At 43.2% G+C, this 16,936-nt stretch overlaps 1 protein-coding gene across 1 annotated transcript; it reads right to left on the bottom strand.

Annotated features, from left to right (window-relative positions):
* Positions 1-91: 91 nt before the first annotated feature.
* Positions 92-15,387, bottom strand: LOC106609782 (kelch domain-containing protein 10). The gene is made up of 9 exons (XM_014208795.3): positions 15,104-15,387; positions 9,146-9,367; positions 6,458-6,612; positions 4,730-4,878; positions 4,448-4,532; positions 4,038-4,104; positions 3,894-3,941; positions 3,482-3,621; positions 92-2,186 (listed from the first exon to the last, which is right to left on the bottom strand). The coding sequence occupies exons 1-9, from the start codon at positions 15,186-15,188 to the stop codon at positions 1,977-1,979; spliced, it is 1,161 nt and encodes a 386-aa protein (XP_014064270.1). The 5' UTR covers positions 15,189-15,387; the 3' UTR covers positions 92-1,976.
* Positions 15,388-16,936: the final 1,549 nt, after the last annotated feature.

Here is a 16,936-nt window from a genome sequence, read left to right as displayed (position 1 = left end):
CTTGTTTCAACTCGTGACAATGACCATGGGTGTTGGCAAGACCGCACAAACAGATCTGTGACCAGGCTAAGCAAACGAAGGTGATACACTATTTACAGTTCATGTTTATTGACTCGTCAACAATCGAAACAAAACATTCACAAATACAATTATCAATTCAGCGATCGCCTTAAAACCATTTGCTGCACAGTAAGGATTCAAGTCCAGGGGAGATGACTTTTCCAACTTAAAAGGTGACTAATGACATGCAGAGAAGGTGTAATAGAATGAGGACAGGCACAGATTTAGGCATTTCCTTGATGGGGAGCAGGGAATCATGGGTATTCATTAACATTTTAAACTACCCCCTTGGCAATGATCAATAAATACTATTTTGTTCCACAAGGCAGATTTTAATGGCATTGAATTCAAGGTGCCATAATATTTGGCGTTAAACCACGTCCCCAGCTCAGCATATAATCTGAACTGTGTTGATTATCTGACCCTGGCACTTTGTCTGCACACAGAGACTTAACAGCAGAATACTGTTCAGATTCAGCCCCCAAGTACAACATACATGAACTCTAAGTCATCCATAAATACAGCAGCATAAATACATATTCACACATTATTGCTGCTTTAACTAATTGTTCATTGTGTTTGGAAAGGGCACAATTAAAAGATTCATCAATGCATTGTTGACTGATCTGACAAGTGGTGCATATGTTATCTTTAATGTGAGGGGAAATTATAGAGAAACGATCCCAAATGGGAGTCATTTTTTAAATGGTCAGTATGTTTGGATCAAGCTAAACCATTACTCGTGTTTCCTTCTTTCCAGGTTGTAGTACTTCAATATCATTGAAACTTTGGGAAAGGCACTGAATGAATCAGATCAATGTTAGTATTCTAAAACAGATCCCCAAAAATCTGTTTATTTGTCCTATTAGCAAAGATGGAGTAAAAGTTGGAACAGAAATTGAATATTTTATTTAAATAAAAACATTTTAAAGTCATTTAAGGAGCACCATGTTCACAGTGATGGGATGATTTAGTTTACAAATGGACTACCACAAGCATACTGAAGAACTAAAGTGACTGGTACAGTTCAGAATGAATGGAGACCAGGTGTTTTGACTCTTACCCATCTTCCATTGATATTATGGTGGATATAAGGGCTAAGTCCCTTGGTCAAAAGTAGTGCACTATATAGAGAATAGGGTGCAATTTGGGACACTGATACAGATAACTACCAGAGATAATTGTTTCAAATACCTGTGTGTATATCTGAGATACCTGAATGCATGTTAAATGGGTATTAGGAGTGTGGTGTGATATTAGGTGAAAGGGAAGTGGTCTATTAGAGACCTAGCATCAGTCTGCTCTTCACACATAACTATTAAAATCAGACACTATCTCTTAATAATAAGCCTTGAATAGGGAAAAGTGCTGACGACAACCTGCGTCTAAGTCTGGCATGAGGGTGATACCAATACTACCTTCCCCTTGTAACACAAAACATGCCAACTGTCTGGTGTAACTTTTCATCTGAGTCCGAGTCGAACTTTCCCCAATTGCACGCAGAGAGAAAATAATGTGATAGAAATGCCCCCATTCCTCTGAAATGGCATTCTTATTAAAGTCATGAAGGCCTATATAAAATGAGAAAGTAGTGAGGGTCGTCGTGAATCTGAAAGCTGTGGAGCAAATTATTTCTGGGTCTGTAAGCAGGCAGATTGAGAGGCGGTGTGTGTGTGTGAGGGGGCGCGGGGGGAATGGGGCGGGGTCAAGAAACATTCCACTTGGATTCCTTTTAAAATCATCAGATGTCCAAATGCAAAAAGAAAAAAGGCATCCCATTGTTTTTGGTTTTAAGGCGGGGCTACGTAGACAGAGGGACCATCAACTCCTTCAAGGCGACCCCCTTAAAAATAAATCCTGTTCTCCGTCCGACATCTCCCATCCGTCCATCTATCATTCCATCCATCCTTCCTCCTTTATTTCAAGCGCTCGATGAGTTCCTGTGTGAGGCCCAGGTGGAGAAGCTGCATGGTGGGCAACTGAGCCAGCTGGGGGTGGGCCTTGAGCAGACGCTCCCAGCACAGCTCCAGCAGGCTGGGCACCACCAGCCAGATCTTAAACAGGGAGCCAGTCCGCTTGTTCTCGTGGATGTTCACCACACCACCGTGGATGTACATGCAGCCAGCCTGACCGGAGAGAAGATCACAATCAGAAACCTTTATCGCCATGCAACAGTCAGTCGCACAGAGAGAGAGAGTGAAATATGAGCGGGATATTGAATTGTGGTTATTGATTTAGGATGATCCTGTGTTCTTGTTTTGACAGTAAGAATATACTGACTAATCGTGCCAATAAAGCTAGTTGGATTGGAAACAGAAATGGGCTTAGGCCAGAGAGATGAAAAGACTTACAAATGAGTTCTGAAATGAGGTAGTAGAGAGGGGGAAGGAGACAGCACCTGTTACGGATACAGGTATCCTGTGTGTGTGTTTCTTGTCTCTCCTTCTCCCCTCACAGGTGACAATCATCACTCCCCAATCAGTCATCAATCAGTCCCCAATCAGAAGACACCTGTTCCTTTTCCCTCAACCTATCACAGCCCCTTTCCCTTGGTTTAAAAACCCAGTCAGTTGTTTTCTCCCCAGCTCATTATCTCGCTAGCTCATTCTCACTCTGTGATCAAACTTTGTGCTCATTCGTTCAATCGCTCTTGTGTCCAATCTCTATCTCCCTGTGTCTCTCTCTATCTCTGTATTGATCTCTTTTGTTTTTGCAACTACATGTCACATTTGTCCGGTAATCCTGTGAGTATTGTTTTGTTGTTTGACTGTTTGTTTGTTTGGTGAGAAAAGGGGGTACCAAGACAAGTCGCCCATGGGCATACATTACCCGTAGGAATACTGTGTCTAAGTACCCTAGTTAGAACTGGGCGAACCACCCACTGTATTTTTGGTTAGTTAGCTAGCTGTTGTTGAAATAGGCTAGTCTAGCTTAGGGGTGGTTTTGGATTATTGTTTCTTTGCTTGGGTCCCGCTCAGCCCCTTTTCTCACACCCCCCTTACCGTGTGTTTAAACAATAAACCTTTAGTGTTTGACGGTAGATGTCAGTTGTCTATGGTTTTTGTTCTCACTGTTACTTTTCACTATTATAATTTGCATGATTTATGTTACGGGTCTCAGTTCCATCTCCCCTAGACTGCAGGGCCAAAGGGATTCGTAACAGCACCTTAAAGGAACATCATCATGTGACACTATGCTTCTTGAAAGTCCAATATCTTTGAAGTTTGACTGCTAACATGCAAAACATTTTGGGACTGTATCAACATTGGTCGTTTTTGAGTGGCGTTTCCTTTTAAGTCTACTATGCTAGATCTTGAAACCAGCGAAATGCGGATAAACTGTGAATGGGACACTAACAGTTCTACATCAACTACTACATAATAAACAGCTGAGGTTTCCTCTAGTGTAGTGCCCTACTGACCGGGGTCACGGCAGCACAGTGGAAATAGGCTGGCTCAGGCATCACCGCTGGGAGCTTGGTCCACTGGAACGTCTGCAGGTTGATCTTCCACAGATCAGCCACTATGACTTCACCGTTGTAACCTCCACATAGAAACACATCTGACACACACAACATCATGGGTTAGACTGAGACCAGTTACAATATATTGATGGGATGACAACAACAAAACGTCAAACACTCTTTGGGACTTCGTTGAATGAGATGCGGAGACGGACAGAAGCAGACTAATGAAGACTTGTGAAAGTGGCTGTGATAAAACCACCACCGTTAGAGGGATAAGTGGTCTGGAGTGGGCAATGATACCACTACACCTCCTGTACAAACATTGTAATACTTCTGCTATAGAATGAATAAATGATAAGAATCTCACCGTTCCGTATCTGCACACAGCTGTGACATCTCCTGGGAGCAGGGTACCCTGTCAAAACCCAAAGCAATTGGATGAGTAGTAATATGTGAATAAAAAGACCCATAGACAGCGCATTGGTTTTCTATTAAAACATCATACACAAACCTATTTTATCATGAGGCTTGGTTGAGATCTCCTCCCAGGAATTTGTCTCCAGGTTGTACGCATGTATCTGGTAGGGGAAAAAAGGAAATGAGTTCACCTCAAACACACACAAACATAACCCGGCCTCATAACCCCGCCTCATAACCCGGCCACACTCAGTGACAGAAGTCGCCGCTTCCTCGATCTTTATGGCTTTACAGCACTAAAAATAGCCTGAAAACCACCAAGTGACCAAATTACCCAGATTAGCTGTCTGTTTGCCTAGTCAGACTCACTACCATCACAGGTTTACGATCATTCTTCTGACCTTCCTTGAAGTTATCACAGATCTGAATTGGATGGATAGGTGAAAGCGATTGGAACAGGGCCACAAACTACCACAGGTTTATGTTGACAGGTTGGTGTACTACCTTGTCCAGAGGATAGGAGGTCCAGGAGGTCCCTCCTCCCAGGATGTATATCCTCTGACGGTCGTGTGCTATTTCATGTCTGTACCTGTGACACAAACAGACATGACTCATTACTTATGAGGCCCTCTGCTCCTCTAGGAGCTGAATTGAATAAGTCAGGTCATCACTCATGCTACCCAGTGACTGGGGTGTATTCACTAGACACCAAACAGAAGAAATGGGACTGAAACAGGGAGGGACAATGACATGATCCGGTGGGACCGATTAAGGCGTGATGCTCACCGTTCCTCAGGCAGGTCGTCTGGTGGGTTGTTGGGTTTGAGGTGGATCCACTCTCTGGTGTTCAGGTCCAGTCTGTGCAGGTCTGTGCTGTAGATGTAGCCCGTCGTTCCCCCAAACACATACAGGAAGCTGTTAATGATGGCCATCGCCTTGGGGGAGAGAGAAACAAAATGGCTACCAAATCAAACTTCAATGGAAATCAACAACAATAAAGATTTGTATTTGCAAGGATTGCCTATATCTACTTTTGCTATATAATATGCTCCCCTGGAATCATTTAATGCCTCTACCTATCCCTTTGGACATTTGTCTACCATGAATTCTAGTTAAGTCAATCAGATTTTATTCAAATTTTACAAATGCATGTCAAAGCGCTCCGAGACAGGATTGTGTTAAGGCACAGATCTGGGAAAGGGTACCAAAACATTTCTCCAGCATTCAAGGTCCCCGAGAACACAGTGGCCTCCAACATTCTTAAATGGAGGAAGTTTGGAACCACCAAGACTCTTCCTAGAGCTGGCCGCCCGGCCAAACTGAGCAATTGGGGGAGAAGGGTCTTGGTCAGGGAGGTGACGAAGAACCTGATGGTCACTCTGACAGAGCTCCAGAGTTCCTCTGTGGAGACGGAGAAACTTCCAGAAGGCCAACCATCTCTGCAGCACTCCACCAATTAGGCCTTTATGGTAAAGTGGCCAGACGGAAGCCACTCCTCAGTAAAAGGCACATGACAGCCGCTTGGAGTTTGTCAAAAGGCACCCAAAGACTCTCAGACCCTGAGAAACAAGATTCCCTGGTCTGATGAAACCAAGATTGAACTGTTTTACCTGAATGCCAAGCGTCACATCTAGAGGAAACCTGGCACCATCCCTACGGTGAAGCATGGTGGTGGCAGAATCATGCTGTGAAGATGTTTTTCAGCGGCAGGGACTAGTCAGGATGGAGGCAAAGATGAACGGAGCAAAGTACAGAGAGATCCTTGATGAAAACCTGCTCCAGAGCGCTCAGGACCTCAGACTGGTGCGAAGGTTCACCTTCCAACAGGACAACAACCCTAAGCACACAGCCAAGACAATGCAGGAGTGGTTTCAGGACAAGTCTCTGAATGTCCTTGAGTGGCCCAGCCAGAGCTCGGACTTGAACCCGATCGAACATCTCTGGAGACCTGAAAATAGCTGTGCAGCGACACTCCCCATCTAACCTGACCGAGTTTGAGAGGATCTACAGAGAAGAATGGGAGAAACTCCCCAAATACAGGTTTGCCAAGCTTGTAGCGTCATAACCAAGAAGACTCGAGGCTATAATTGCTACCAAAGGTGCTTCAACAAAGTACTGAGTAAAGGGTCTGAATACTTACGTAAATGTGATATTTTTTTATTTTTTTTTAGCAAACATTTAAAAAAAAGACGTTTCTGCTTTGTCATTATGTGTGTGTGTAGATTGAGGGTAAAATATATTTTTTAATCAATTTTAGAATAAGGCTGTAACGTAACAAAATGTGGAAAAAGTCAAGGTGTCTGAATACTTTCCGAAGGCACTGTATGTATACACTGATATGGTACTGGAGATAATGAATGAGGTTGAAAAGTGGCGGAAGTGCCCTTTAACAGGAAACGGAGTGTAGGCCTAAACCTCAGAAGAGTCCAGAGCAAGCCAAGGAGGCAGTGGCAGAGAGAACCAGTAGAGAAAATAATCAGAGATGAGCCAGTAATGCCAGATTCATTGGCCTACCTGTCCGTAGATTCGGTTGGGCTTCTTCCCTCGGCAGTTGAGCAGCGACCACCGCTTGTACTTGACGTTGCAGACGTGGACGTCATTTCCGTTGTTTTCCCCAAAGGGAATCCCAGTGCCACCGAACACCAACAGATTGTTTCCATGTAAAACAGCTGAGGGACACAATACTGAGGGTTTAAGCTGGGTGGTGTTCATTAGGGCACACAGTAGCAAAACCTTAAGACATTTTGCAACGGAAAACAAAGTGTTTCTTACTGGACTTATTTTACAAGCATTTTGCTACACCCAAAATAACACATTAGCTAAATATGTGTTTTCAACCAATAAAATTTGATTTGAAGTCCCTCCCATTGTCATGCCTACTGCACACTATGCCCAGCAGTCTGACAGCAGGTGGGATTGTCCATGTGGAGGCTTTTCACCAAATCACTAAACTTGATAATCCATTGTCTTCTGAGGTCATAATATCATGGTATGACGAGGTAAAACCCGAAAAATCATCCACAGACCAATTATTTATCAAACAGTCCATTTGATGTTAATGAGGTGTAGAAATGCTCTTTCGTGATTTAATACATCAATGAGTTAGCTAAATCATATTTTACTAACCAAAACTCGTCACAAGTGACTGGGTTCTAAATCAGTTTGACCCCCCACCAGCATCAAAATGGCAGTGCTTGTTCATTCAAGCATTCTTTCATACAATCACGATTGGCTTGATTTAATTAAACGTTTTAGATGTGGAGAATTCTAGGATATTTTATTTTACCCTCTTGATAAGAAGTGACCATACTGTATTAAGTTGTTATTGATGGATTACATGCATTGGAAATGAAAAAGTAAATAAGTAACTACTGCAACCTGAGTTTTCCATTCATAAATGTCCAGGGTAAATTACTACAGTAGATGGGCCCTGGTATTTCAGTTGTACTGAATGACTGTCAAATCTGTGCTTCGTCTGCTCAATGAGCTACATTTATACTGAAGATCAGTGGCGATTTTAGCATGTAAATCTTGGTGGGGCAAATTAAAAAAAATAAATAAAACGTTTTTAGATGCATGCCAGAAAAGCCACTACACAACACCAACTGAGCCACAGGGGACTCCTGAACGTAAACCCCTTCAGTACCCCTAAACATAAACCCCTTCAGTACCCATGAACGTAAACCCCTTCAGTACCCCTAAACATAAACCCCTTCGGTACCCCTGAACGTAAACCCCTTCGGTACCCCTGAACGTAAACCCCTTCGGTACCCCTAAACATAAACCCCTTCAGTACCCCTAAACATAAGCCCCTTCAGTACCCCTGAACATAAGCCCCTTCAGTACCCCTAAACATAAACCCCTTCAGTACCCCTAAACATAAACCCCTTCAGTACCCCTAAACATAAACCCCTTCAGTACCCCTAAACATAAACCCCTTCAGTACCCCTGAACATAAACCCCTTCAGTACCCCTGAACATAAACCCCTTCAGTACCCCTAAACATAAACCCCTTCAGTACCCATGAACGTAAACCCCTTCAGTACCCCTAAACATAAACCCCTTCAGTACCCCTAAACGTAAACCCCTTCAGTACCCCTAAACATAAACCCCTTCAGTACCCCTAAACATAAACCCCTTCAGTACCCCTAAACATAAACCCCTTCAGTACCCCTAAACATAAACCCCTTCAGTACCCCTAAACATAAACCCCTTCAGTACCCCTAAACATAAACCCCTTCAGTACCCCTGAACATAAACCCCTTCAGTACCCATGAACATAAACCCCTTCAGTAGCCCATGAACATAAACCCCTTCAGTACCCCTAAACATAAACCCCTTCAGTACCCCTAAACATAAACCCCTTCAGTACCCCTAAACATAAACCCCTTCAGTACCCCTGAACATAAACCCCTTCAGTACCCATGAACATAAACCCCTTCAGTACCCATGAACATAAACCCCTTCAGTACCCATGAACATAAACCCCTTCAGTACCCATGAACATAAACCCCTTCAGTACCCCTGAACATAAACCCCTTCAGTACCCCTAAACATAAACCCCTTCAGTACCCCTAAACATAAACCCCTTCAGTACCCATGAACATAAACCCCTTCAGTACCCATGAACATAAACCCCTTCAGTACCCCTAAACATAAACCCCTTCAGTACCCGTGAATGTAAACCCCTTCAGTACCCTAAACATAAACCCCTTCAGTACCCCTAAACATAAACCCCTTCAGTACCCATGAACGTAAACCCCTTCAGTACCCCTGAACATAAACCCCTTCAGTACCCCTGAACATAAACCCCTTCAGTACCCCTAAACATAAACCCCTTCAGTACCCATGAACGTAAACCCCTTCAGTACCCATGAACGTAAACCCCTTCAGTACCCATGAACGTAAACCCCTTCAGTACCCCTAAACATAAACCCCTTCAGTACCCATGAACGTAAACCCCTTCAGTACCCATGAACGTAAACCCCTTCAGTACCCATGAACGTAAACCCCTTCAGTACCCCTAGAACATAAACCCCTTCAGTACCCATGAACGTAAACCCCTTCAGTACCCATGAACATAATACCCTTCGGTACCTGAAGATAATACATCAAGGGACACCATAGGCTAAAAGATCATTTTCACTGTAGTGTCTCTTTAAATTCCATACCTGAGAAAAACAATCCTACTGGTTCCCATACCTGACATGGAGGCCAGCTCGGTGGGCATGTAGCCCTCTGTACGGATCTGCTGCCAGGTGCCCGTGGAAAAGTGGTACCTCCACAGCTCCCTGAACAGCGGGTAGTCCTCGTTCTCCTGGCCGCCCGACTCATCATAGTCCGGGTTGTACCCCCCGAACACGTACAGGTTGGTGTTGTCTGCCACGCAGCGATGCCCGCTCCGAGCTGGGGGCATATGGAGACCTGTGGGGTGGTACAGAGTGGTAGAGGTATTAGGAGGAGGATGACAGTAAGGGACAAGGCGGAGAGAGATGTTAAGCTACAGCGGGCTACAACTACAGGAATCACACATAACCTAGTTGGCCATCCTTCATCAGTCCTGGGTTAACATCTTCATGGGTCCACATCATGCTGCCATGATAATAAAAGTGGATCAAAAAAAATAAACTCTCAACTAGAAGATGTAAACAGGACCGGTTGACTAGTTGATAGAGCTGCAAGATTCCGGTAAACTTACCAAAAAATATTAGTTGGAAGACTACCGGAATCAGAATGGAAGAAGCAGGATATCTGGAGTTCTCAAACCAGGAATTCTGGAATTTTGAAAACCCACAAGTTGAGGACTAGCCTATGCTGTCTGAGCAAGGTCCTTCCATGCTGCAATCTGGGATTCCGGAGGTTTCTATTGTGTAAGCACTAAGCTGGTGAAGTTGTGTGGAACATTTGTGATGAAGAAGCACAGCAACTACAGTATCATATACCTGGTCAAACTAATAAAGCAAGTTGGTGCGTCTTGCTGGCATCATGGTACTGTTTTAAATCACAGGGTGAGGGTGGTACACACAGCAAAGCAGACTGAGATATAATGGAGTAGGTCTATTACTATCCTCGTGGTAGCGCAAGTCCCCACAACGATAGAAAAACAAGGAAAATGTTCCCTTGTGGGGACATTTCCCAGGTCCCCAATAAGGCAAAGGCTATTTTAGGCTTAGCTTAAGGGTTAGAATTAGGGTTAGGAAAATAGTATTTTTGATGGGAATAAATGTTTGGTCCCGACAGGGATAGAAAAACAAAGTGTGTGTGTGTAGATTAACTGAAAACAAAACGGTTCAGACTTAAGAACACAACTTTCAAAAGGTCCCACCGATGGGACGCTCTTTTCCACAGTGACTGTCCACCAAGAGAGATCACAAGAGCCCTGCCACCTTCACCTTTCAGCTGCATGACTTTCCTCTCTGCAGTAAAAACACAGAGCTCACCACCAATAGCCTAATTCCTAGGCTGGGCATTTGGTCCATAACCTGCAACACGCAGGTGTCGTGTGCCCAAAAATCTAAAGTAGCCAACATAATGAAAAAAGTTACATTCTCATTTGGATGCATCAATTAAGTAGCCAGCCACATAAGGATTAGGATGAGTAGTCAGCTATTAGACTGGCAGCTGGCACGTAGATTCTTACATTCTAATAATTTACCAGACGCTCTTATCCAGAGACATTTACAGTAGTGAGTGGATTCATTTTCCTATATTTGTAAGTACTGGTCCCCTGTGGGAATCGAACCCACAACCCTGGCGTTGCAAGCGCCATGTTCTACAGACTGAGCTGACAGTCAGAGAGAATCAACAAAATGGGTGGGTGCTGCAAGGTGACAAAAAGACACTAACATAAGGCGAGTTTGTTTTTCATGGCCCGGTGACCCGGGTGGGTGGAGAGTTCACTTAATGATCAATGAAATGGTCTAAAATGGAAGGACCAATGGTCTGGTCTGCCCATCCGGGGCACCGTGCCATGCAAAACAAACTCGCCCAGACACACTCACACCCAACCTAGAGGCCCTACTCATTTTCTTAGGGCCTGTCACCACAATCAGAGTCGTCAGGCGGTCAGTAACACACATCAACCACTGGTTTCTTAAACATCAGCAGCAGAGCGAGAAGGGGGTCAAAATGGCCTCTTCTAACATAGCACCATGATGATGTTGTGATTAGATGCAGATCCTATGATAGGCTTACAGAACCCAGGACATTGTTTACAGGGTAGTCATTTTTCAGAAACCGTGGGTTGCAGTGTGAACTACAGAGGGCAAGCTATCCAAAACATGTTTCCCATGTCCAACAGCATAGCGAGAGTCCGTGCTAAACAGAATAACCAGTTTCTGCAGCATACTGTGTACAAGAGAAAGAAACGCTCATTCCAGAGACCTAGAATGTTACTGGTTTGTTTATAACAGGGTGTTGGGCCACCACAACAGCTTCAATGAGCTTTAGCATAGATCCTACAAGTGTCTGGAACTCTATTGGAGGGATGCGACACCATTCTTCCACAAGAAATTCCCTAATTTTGTGTTTTGTTGATGGTGGTGGAAAATGCCATCTTAAGCACCGCTCCAGAATCTCCCATAAGTGTTCAATTGGGTTGAGGTCTGACAGACACACACACCACCCTTTAAACCCCCTATGCTCCTTTGAGACCCCTCCTTCAAAGTTACTGAGATCTCTTCTTCTAGCCACGCATGGTAGCCAAAATAATGGGAATTTCTATACATGACCCTATGCATGATGGGATGTTAATTCCTTAATTAACTCTGGAACCCCACCTGTGTGGAATCACCTGCTTTCAATATACTTTATATCCCTCATTGACTCAAGTGTTTGGTTTATTATTTTGTCAGGTACCCGTCCATTCACACCATATGTGAAACACTGATACTCTCAGCGCCAGGCTTGAGACTGAGATAAAGCTTTACCACGCCAAAACGACACTCAACAAGCTAAAATACGAGATAAGAAATGGGTTGAGCACAGGTCATTCTTCATCTTCAGTCTCAATGTAGGGCAGGTATAATCAAATCCACTCCACTAGAAGCCAAAAATGCTATACTTTAATGAAGTACAGGACCTAGGCTACCTTAGGTCAAGGGAAAGGGGATACCTAGACAGTTACACAACTGAATGCATTCAACCGAAATGTGTCTTCCGCATTTAAACCAACACATCTATTCTAGGTGTGAGAAAATTCCACCCTTCAATGCCACTTTCACATAGCACGAACCGAGTGGGGATGGTGATGCCGTTGTATAATGCAGTATAACGGACCAAGCATGTGTTTTTTGTCCATCAGCAAACAGACAGTGCAAAGCTCCCATATCCCACTGTCACTGTCCATTAGCCCAGTTCCTGTCACACTGTTGTTCTCCCAGGCCCTAAACATCCCCATGCATTCTGTTCTCCCAGGCCCTAAACATCCCCATGCATTCTGTTCTCCCAGGCCCTAAACATCCCCATGCATTCTGTTCTCCCAGGCCCTAAACATCCCCATGCATTCTGTTCTCCCAGGCCCTAAACATCCCCATGCATTCTGTTCTCCCAGGCCCTAAACATCCCCATGCATTCTGTTCTCCCAGGCCCTAAACATCCTCATGCATTCTGTTCTCCCAGGCCCTAAACATCCCCATGCATTCTGTTCTCCCAGGCCCTAAACATCCCCATGCATTCTGTTCTCCCAGGCCCTAAACATCCCCATGCATTCTGTTCTCCCAGGCCCTAAACATCCCCATGCATTCTGTTCTCCCAGGCCCTAAACATCCCCATGCATTCTGTTCTCCCAGGCCCTAAACATCCCCATGCATTCTGTTCTCCCAGGCCCTAAACATCCCCATGCATTCTGTTCTCCCAGGCCCTAAACATCCCCATGCATTCTGTTCTCCCAGGCCCTAAACATCCTCATGCATTCTGTTCTCCCAGGCCCTAAACATCCCCATGCATTCTGTTCTCCCAGGCCCTAAACATCCCCATGCATTCTGTTCTCCCAGGCCCTAAACATCCCCATGCATTCTGTTCTCCCAGGCCCTAAACATCCCCATGCATTCTGTTCTCACATGACCTAAACATCCCCATGCATTCTGTTCTCACATGACCTAAACATCCTGATGCATTCAACTTTTTGAGCTGGTCTGACAGCCTGGCTTTATATTGCCCAGGCAATCATGTCCTCTCTATGTTGCTAGGAGGCTTTTTTCAATGTCACTCAGTGTCCACGCATTGAAAGAAACATACATAAGCTTATCTGGACATACGATTTATAAGTGTTTCTGTACAGTAGCACATTTCACCAGCCGCTGAAAACGAGCCTAGGATTACATCTGCTCAGTGATCATGAGTTACAGAGAAGAGTGTATGTACAATGGCATGCATGTAGCCTAGCCTCTTTCCACAGCATGTAGCCTATCCTCTTTCCACAGCATGTAGCCTATCCTCTTTCCACAGCATGTAGCCTATCCTCTTTCCACAGCATGTAGCCTATCCTCTTTCCACAGCATGTAGCCTATCCTCTTTCCACAGCATGTAGCCTATCCTCTTTCCACAGCATGTAGCCTATCCTCTTTCCACAGCATGTAGCATATCCTCTTTCTACAGCATGTAGCCTATCCTCTTTCTGCAGCATGCATTCTCATTAGCACATGTCCTTCATGCACACACTCAACATAATTTTAGAAGAAGCAAGGCATTGCCTAGATATTGCACAGCAGCTAAATAGTAGGCCACACACAACTATACCTACAGAGAGCAATAGTAATGGCGTCTTTTTGTAGGCACTAACTCCGCCATGGCTCATTGGCCAAAGCCTATGGGGAATTTATATTGATAAACACAGAAAATAAGGTCTGTGGCAAACATAGGCTTAGGAGATCTTATACGTTATGTGATCATTTTCATTAGCTAATGTCACTTTAAGCATTTATTTCATCAAAACAAGCACATAGTCTTCATAAAGGTCCTGTTAATTGACTGATATCTCATAGAAGAAAAAAAGAACATAAGATATCCTAAGCCTGTGTTAACTATTTTCAGTGTTTATTCCAAAACCTCATTCTTTCCCACCATAGGAATTGCTGAACGAACCAGATGTAACTGATTTCTGGTATTTAGGACTACAAGGTGGTGAGCTCTATGTTACTATGAACAAGGGCTGCTGCCAGCTGGCTAACAACTGTTGGGACTATGGACCACAGTACCTGGGGCTCCGGATGCAGTCCTTGATGTAACAAACACAAATCCATCTGGCATCAGTATATATGTGATTATTAAACAGCATTAGATGATATTCCTGTGTATTGCTAACAATACAAGGCCTAATGCCTGACGACCAAAATAATGTGATGATGTGTATAATGAAATATGATCCATTTCTCATCTTGTTGGTTTGGAGTCAGTGTCGAGGTCATTTTCATACTGTAAATCAATCAATACCGTGGTCAATAGCTTAAGTTAAATGTATGAATCAGGTTCTACTAAGCAGATTTTTTTTGCAAGGATGGAGGATTCCCTGGAGTTGAGCATTTCTGCAGATGAGTCGACCACCAACCATCTTTCCATAATCAGAATGATGTCAGTCTAGCGAAGGTTATGCATCAAACATTTGTATAGCCAACAACTGAACCAGAATCTGACCTTATTAATGAACGTCTACTGTAAAGACTGATTCTGGTTCAGCCAACAACATGAAGCGCAAATAACTGACATCTGTGAAATAACGTTAGCTAGAATTAACGTTAGTCAGCTAAAACATTTGCAATCCAGCTAATAACGTTAATTGATTAGGCTAATATGAGATTGTTTACTTTCATGTTTTATTCTTAAACGGTGTTTCCATGGTTTATTGCTCTCTGAGCAAACCAAAATAAACATAGATAGCTAATTACCTACCTAGGTAACGTTAGCTAGTTAGTGGTTCAGACAGAGGCTAACTAGTTAGCTACCTAGGTCGCCGCTATTGTTACATTTGATTAAACATCTTGCCTTTCAATGTCAATAGCACAAAAACCCAGTTAACCTCTGCAATCAAGATTAGCGGACTTTGTCAATAATATTCATTGAATTGGTTTCATAACAGTAACGTTACCAGCGGACAGGTCTCTAGTAATATGGCTTACGTTAGCTAGCTGGATATGCTACAGTAGTATGTTGTTTTTGACTGACCTGCTACTCTGACTGGAGGCCTCACTGTCAGTTTCTCGAATTTATTCAGTTGTTCCGAACTGCGATCGCCTTCTGCGGCCGACATCGTTTTCCAGATCCAAGACGATCAACAAAATGTTACTCAAAATTGCGACAAAATGCTTTAAGGTGCTGATAATACATTACAAGAAATAAAACATTACATTATTCCCAAGGAAAGCCATTTACAAATGCATCGTTCATGTGTCCCTGACCAATCAGAGAGCCTGTTATTGATGTGTGTCGCGCAGGAAAGTTATTGGGTTTCCACTAGTTACCACAGCCATCGTAAATATTAATGAAAACAAACATTTGCTTTTTGGTCTTAATTTAAGGCTAAGGTTAGACATAAGGTTGGCAGTGTGGTTAAGGTTAGAGTTAGGGTTAAAATCATATTTTGAGAAGATACATTTAAGTAATGGGCGGGGTTTAGGACTTTGTGGCTGTGATAACTAGTGACGACCAAATTATGGGCGGGGCGAGGTACATACTATGTGGAAAATAATGTATTTTGAAACCAGGGTGCATAATTCATAGATCGTCCTATTTTTCTAATTGTACATAAATTACTTGGATTTAATGCAAAAAGTTTGGCATATGTTGCGTTCCAGCAGGTATATTTCACTTGTCACCCCCAAAGCCAATTTCTCCTTCGGCCGCCTCTCCTTCCAGTTCTCTGCTGCCAATGACTGGAACGAACTGCAAACATCACTGAAGCTGGAGACTCATATCTCCCTCACTAACTTTAAGCACCAGCTGTCAGAGCAGCGCACAGATCACTGCACCTGTACATAGCCCATCTATAAATAGCCCAAACAACTACCTCTTCCCCTACTGTATTTATTTATTTATTTTGCTCCTTTGCACCCCAGTATTTCTACTTTGCACACTCATCTACTATCAAATCTACCATTCCAGTGTTTTAATTGCTATATTGTACTTACTTCGCCACCATGGCCTATTTATTGCCTTTACCTCCCTTATCTCACCTCATTTGCTCACATTGTATATAGACTTATTTTTCTACTGTATTATTGACTGTATGTTTGTTTTACTCCATGTGTAACTCTGTGTTGTTATATGTGTCGAACTGCTTTGCTTTATCTTGGCCAGGTCGCAGTTGTAAATGAGAACTTGTTCTCAACTTGCCTACCTGGTTAAATAAAGGTGAAATAAATAAAATAAAAAATTAAGCATGAATTACCAATTACTAATACTGTGTCACTGTGACTTGGTTAATAGAAAAGGCTTAAAGTCAAATGAACATGTATTTATTCATACCTAGGCCACATGAAATTGTTGAGGAGGTTGAAAATATTCATCAGGATCGAAAACACTTTATTGACACCATCAATTCATAAAGCAAAAGCACATCACTGACAGTAGTCATAAAATCCTAGAAGAAGTGTTGGACTTCCCTCTTGGATTTCCGGACAACATTGAGCTGAAAATAACCAAGAGGGAAATACATTTTATTTATTGAAAGAAGCATTTACGTTTTAAACATTGGCCTGTTGATAATTTAAATTCCACAAAATGAAATTATATGAAGACAAAATGCATCTGTCAGTTCACTTTCTCAGGGTAACTGAACTGATTGGATGGCAATGACTTCCTTACCCTCCCTGTCCTGGATGGCTGTGCTTATTGCCAGAGTTACAGCCACAACCAGTTGTGGTTCTAGATTATATGGCTCCCTGAGGAGAACCCCCCCTTCAACAATATGTCTGTGAAACTATATATTCACAGAATTATGAATTAATTGTGGTTTATTTGGTAACATTTCGTAGTGTGACTGATTTTACTAATTTAATT

This window comes from Salmo salar, chromosome 17 (assembly GCF_965601325.2).
Source record: "Salmo salar chromosome 17, fSalSal1, whole genome shotgun sequence".
In the NCBI taxonomy this organism is placed as follows: Eukaryota; Metazoa; Chordata; class Actinopteri; order Salmoniformes; family Salmonidae; genus Salmo; species Salmo salar.
This window is presented reverse-complemented; position numbering and strand designations above follow the sequence as displayed.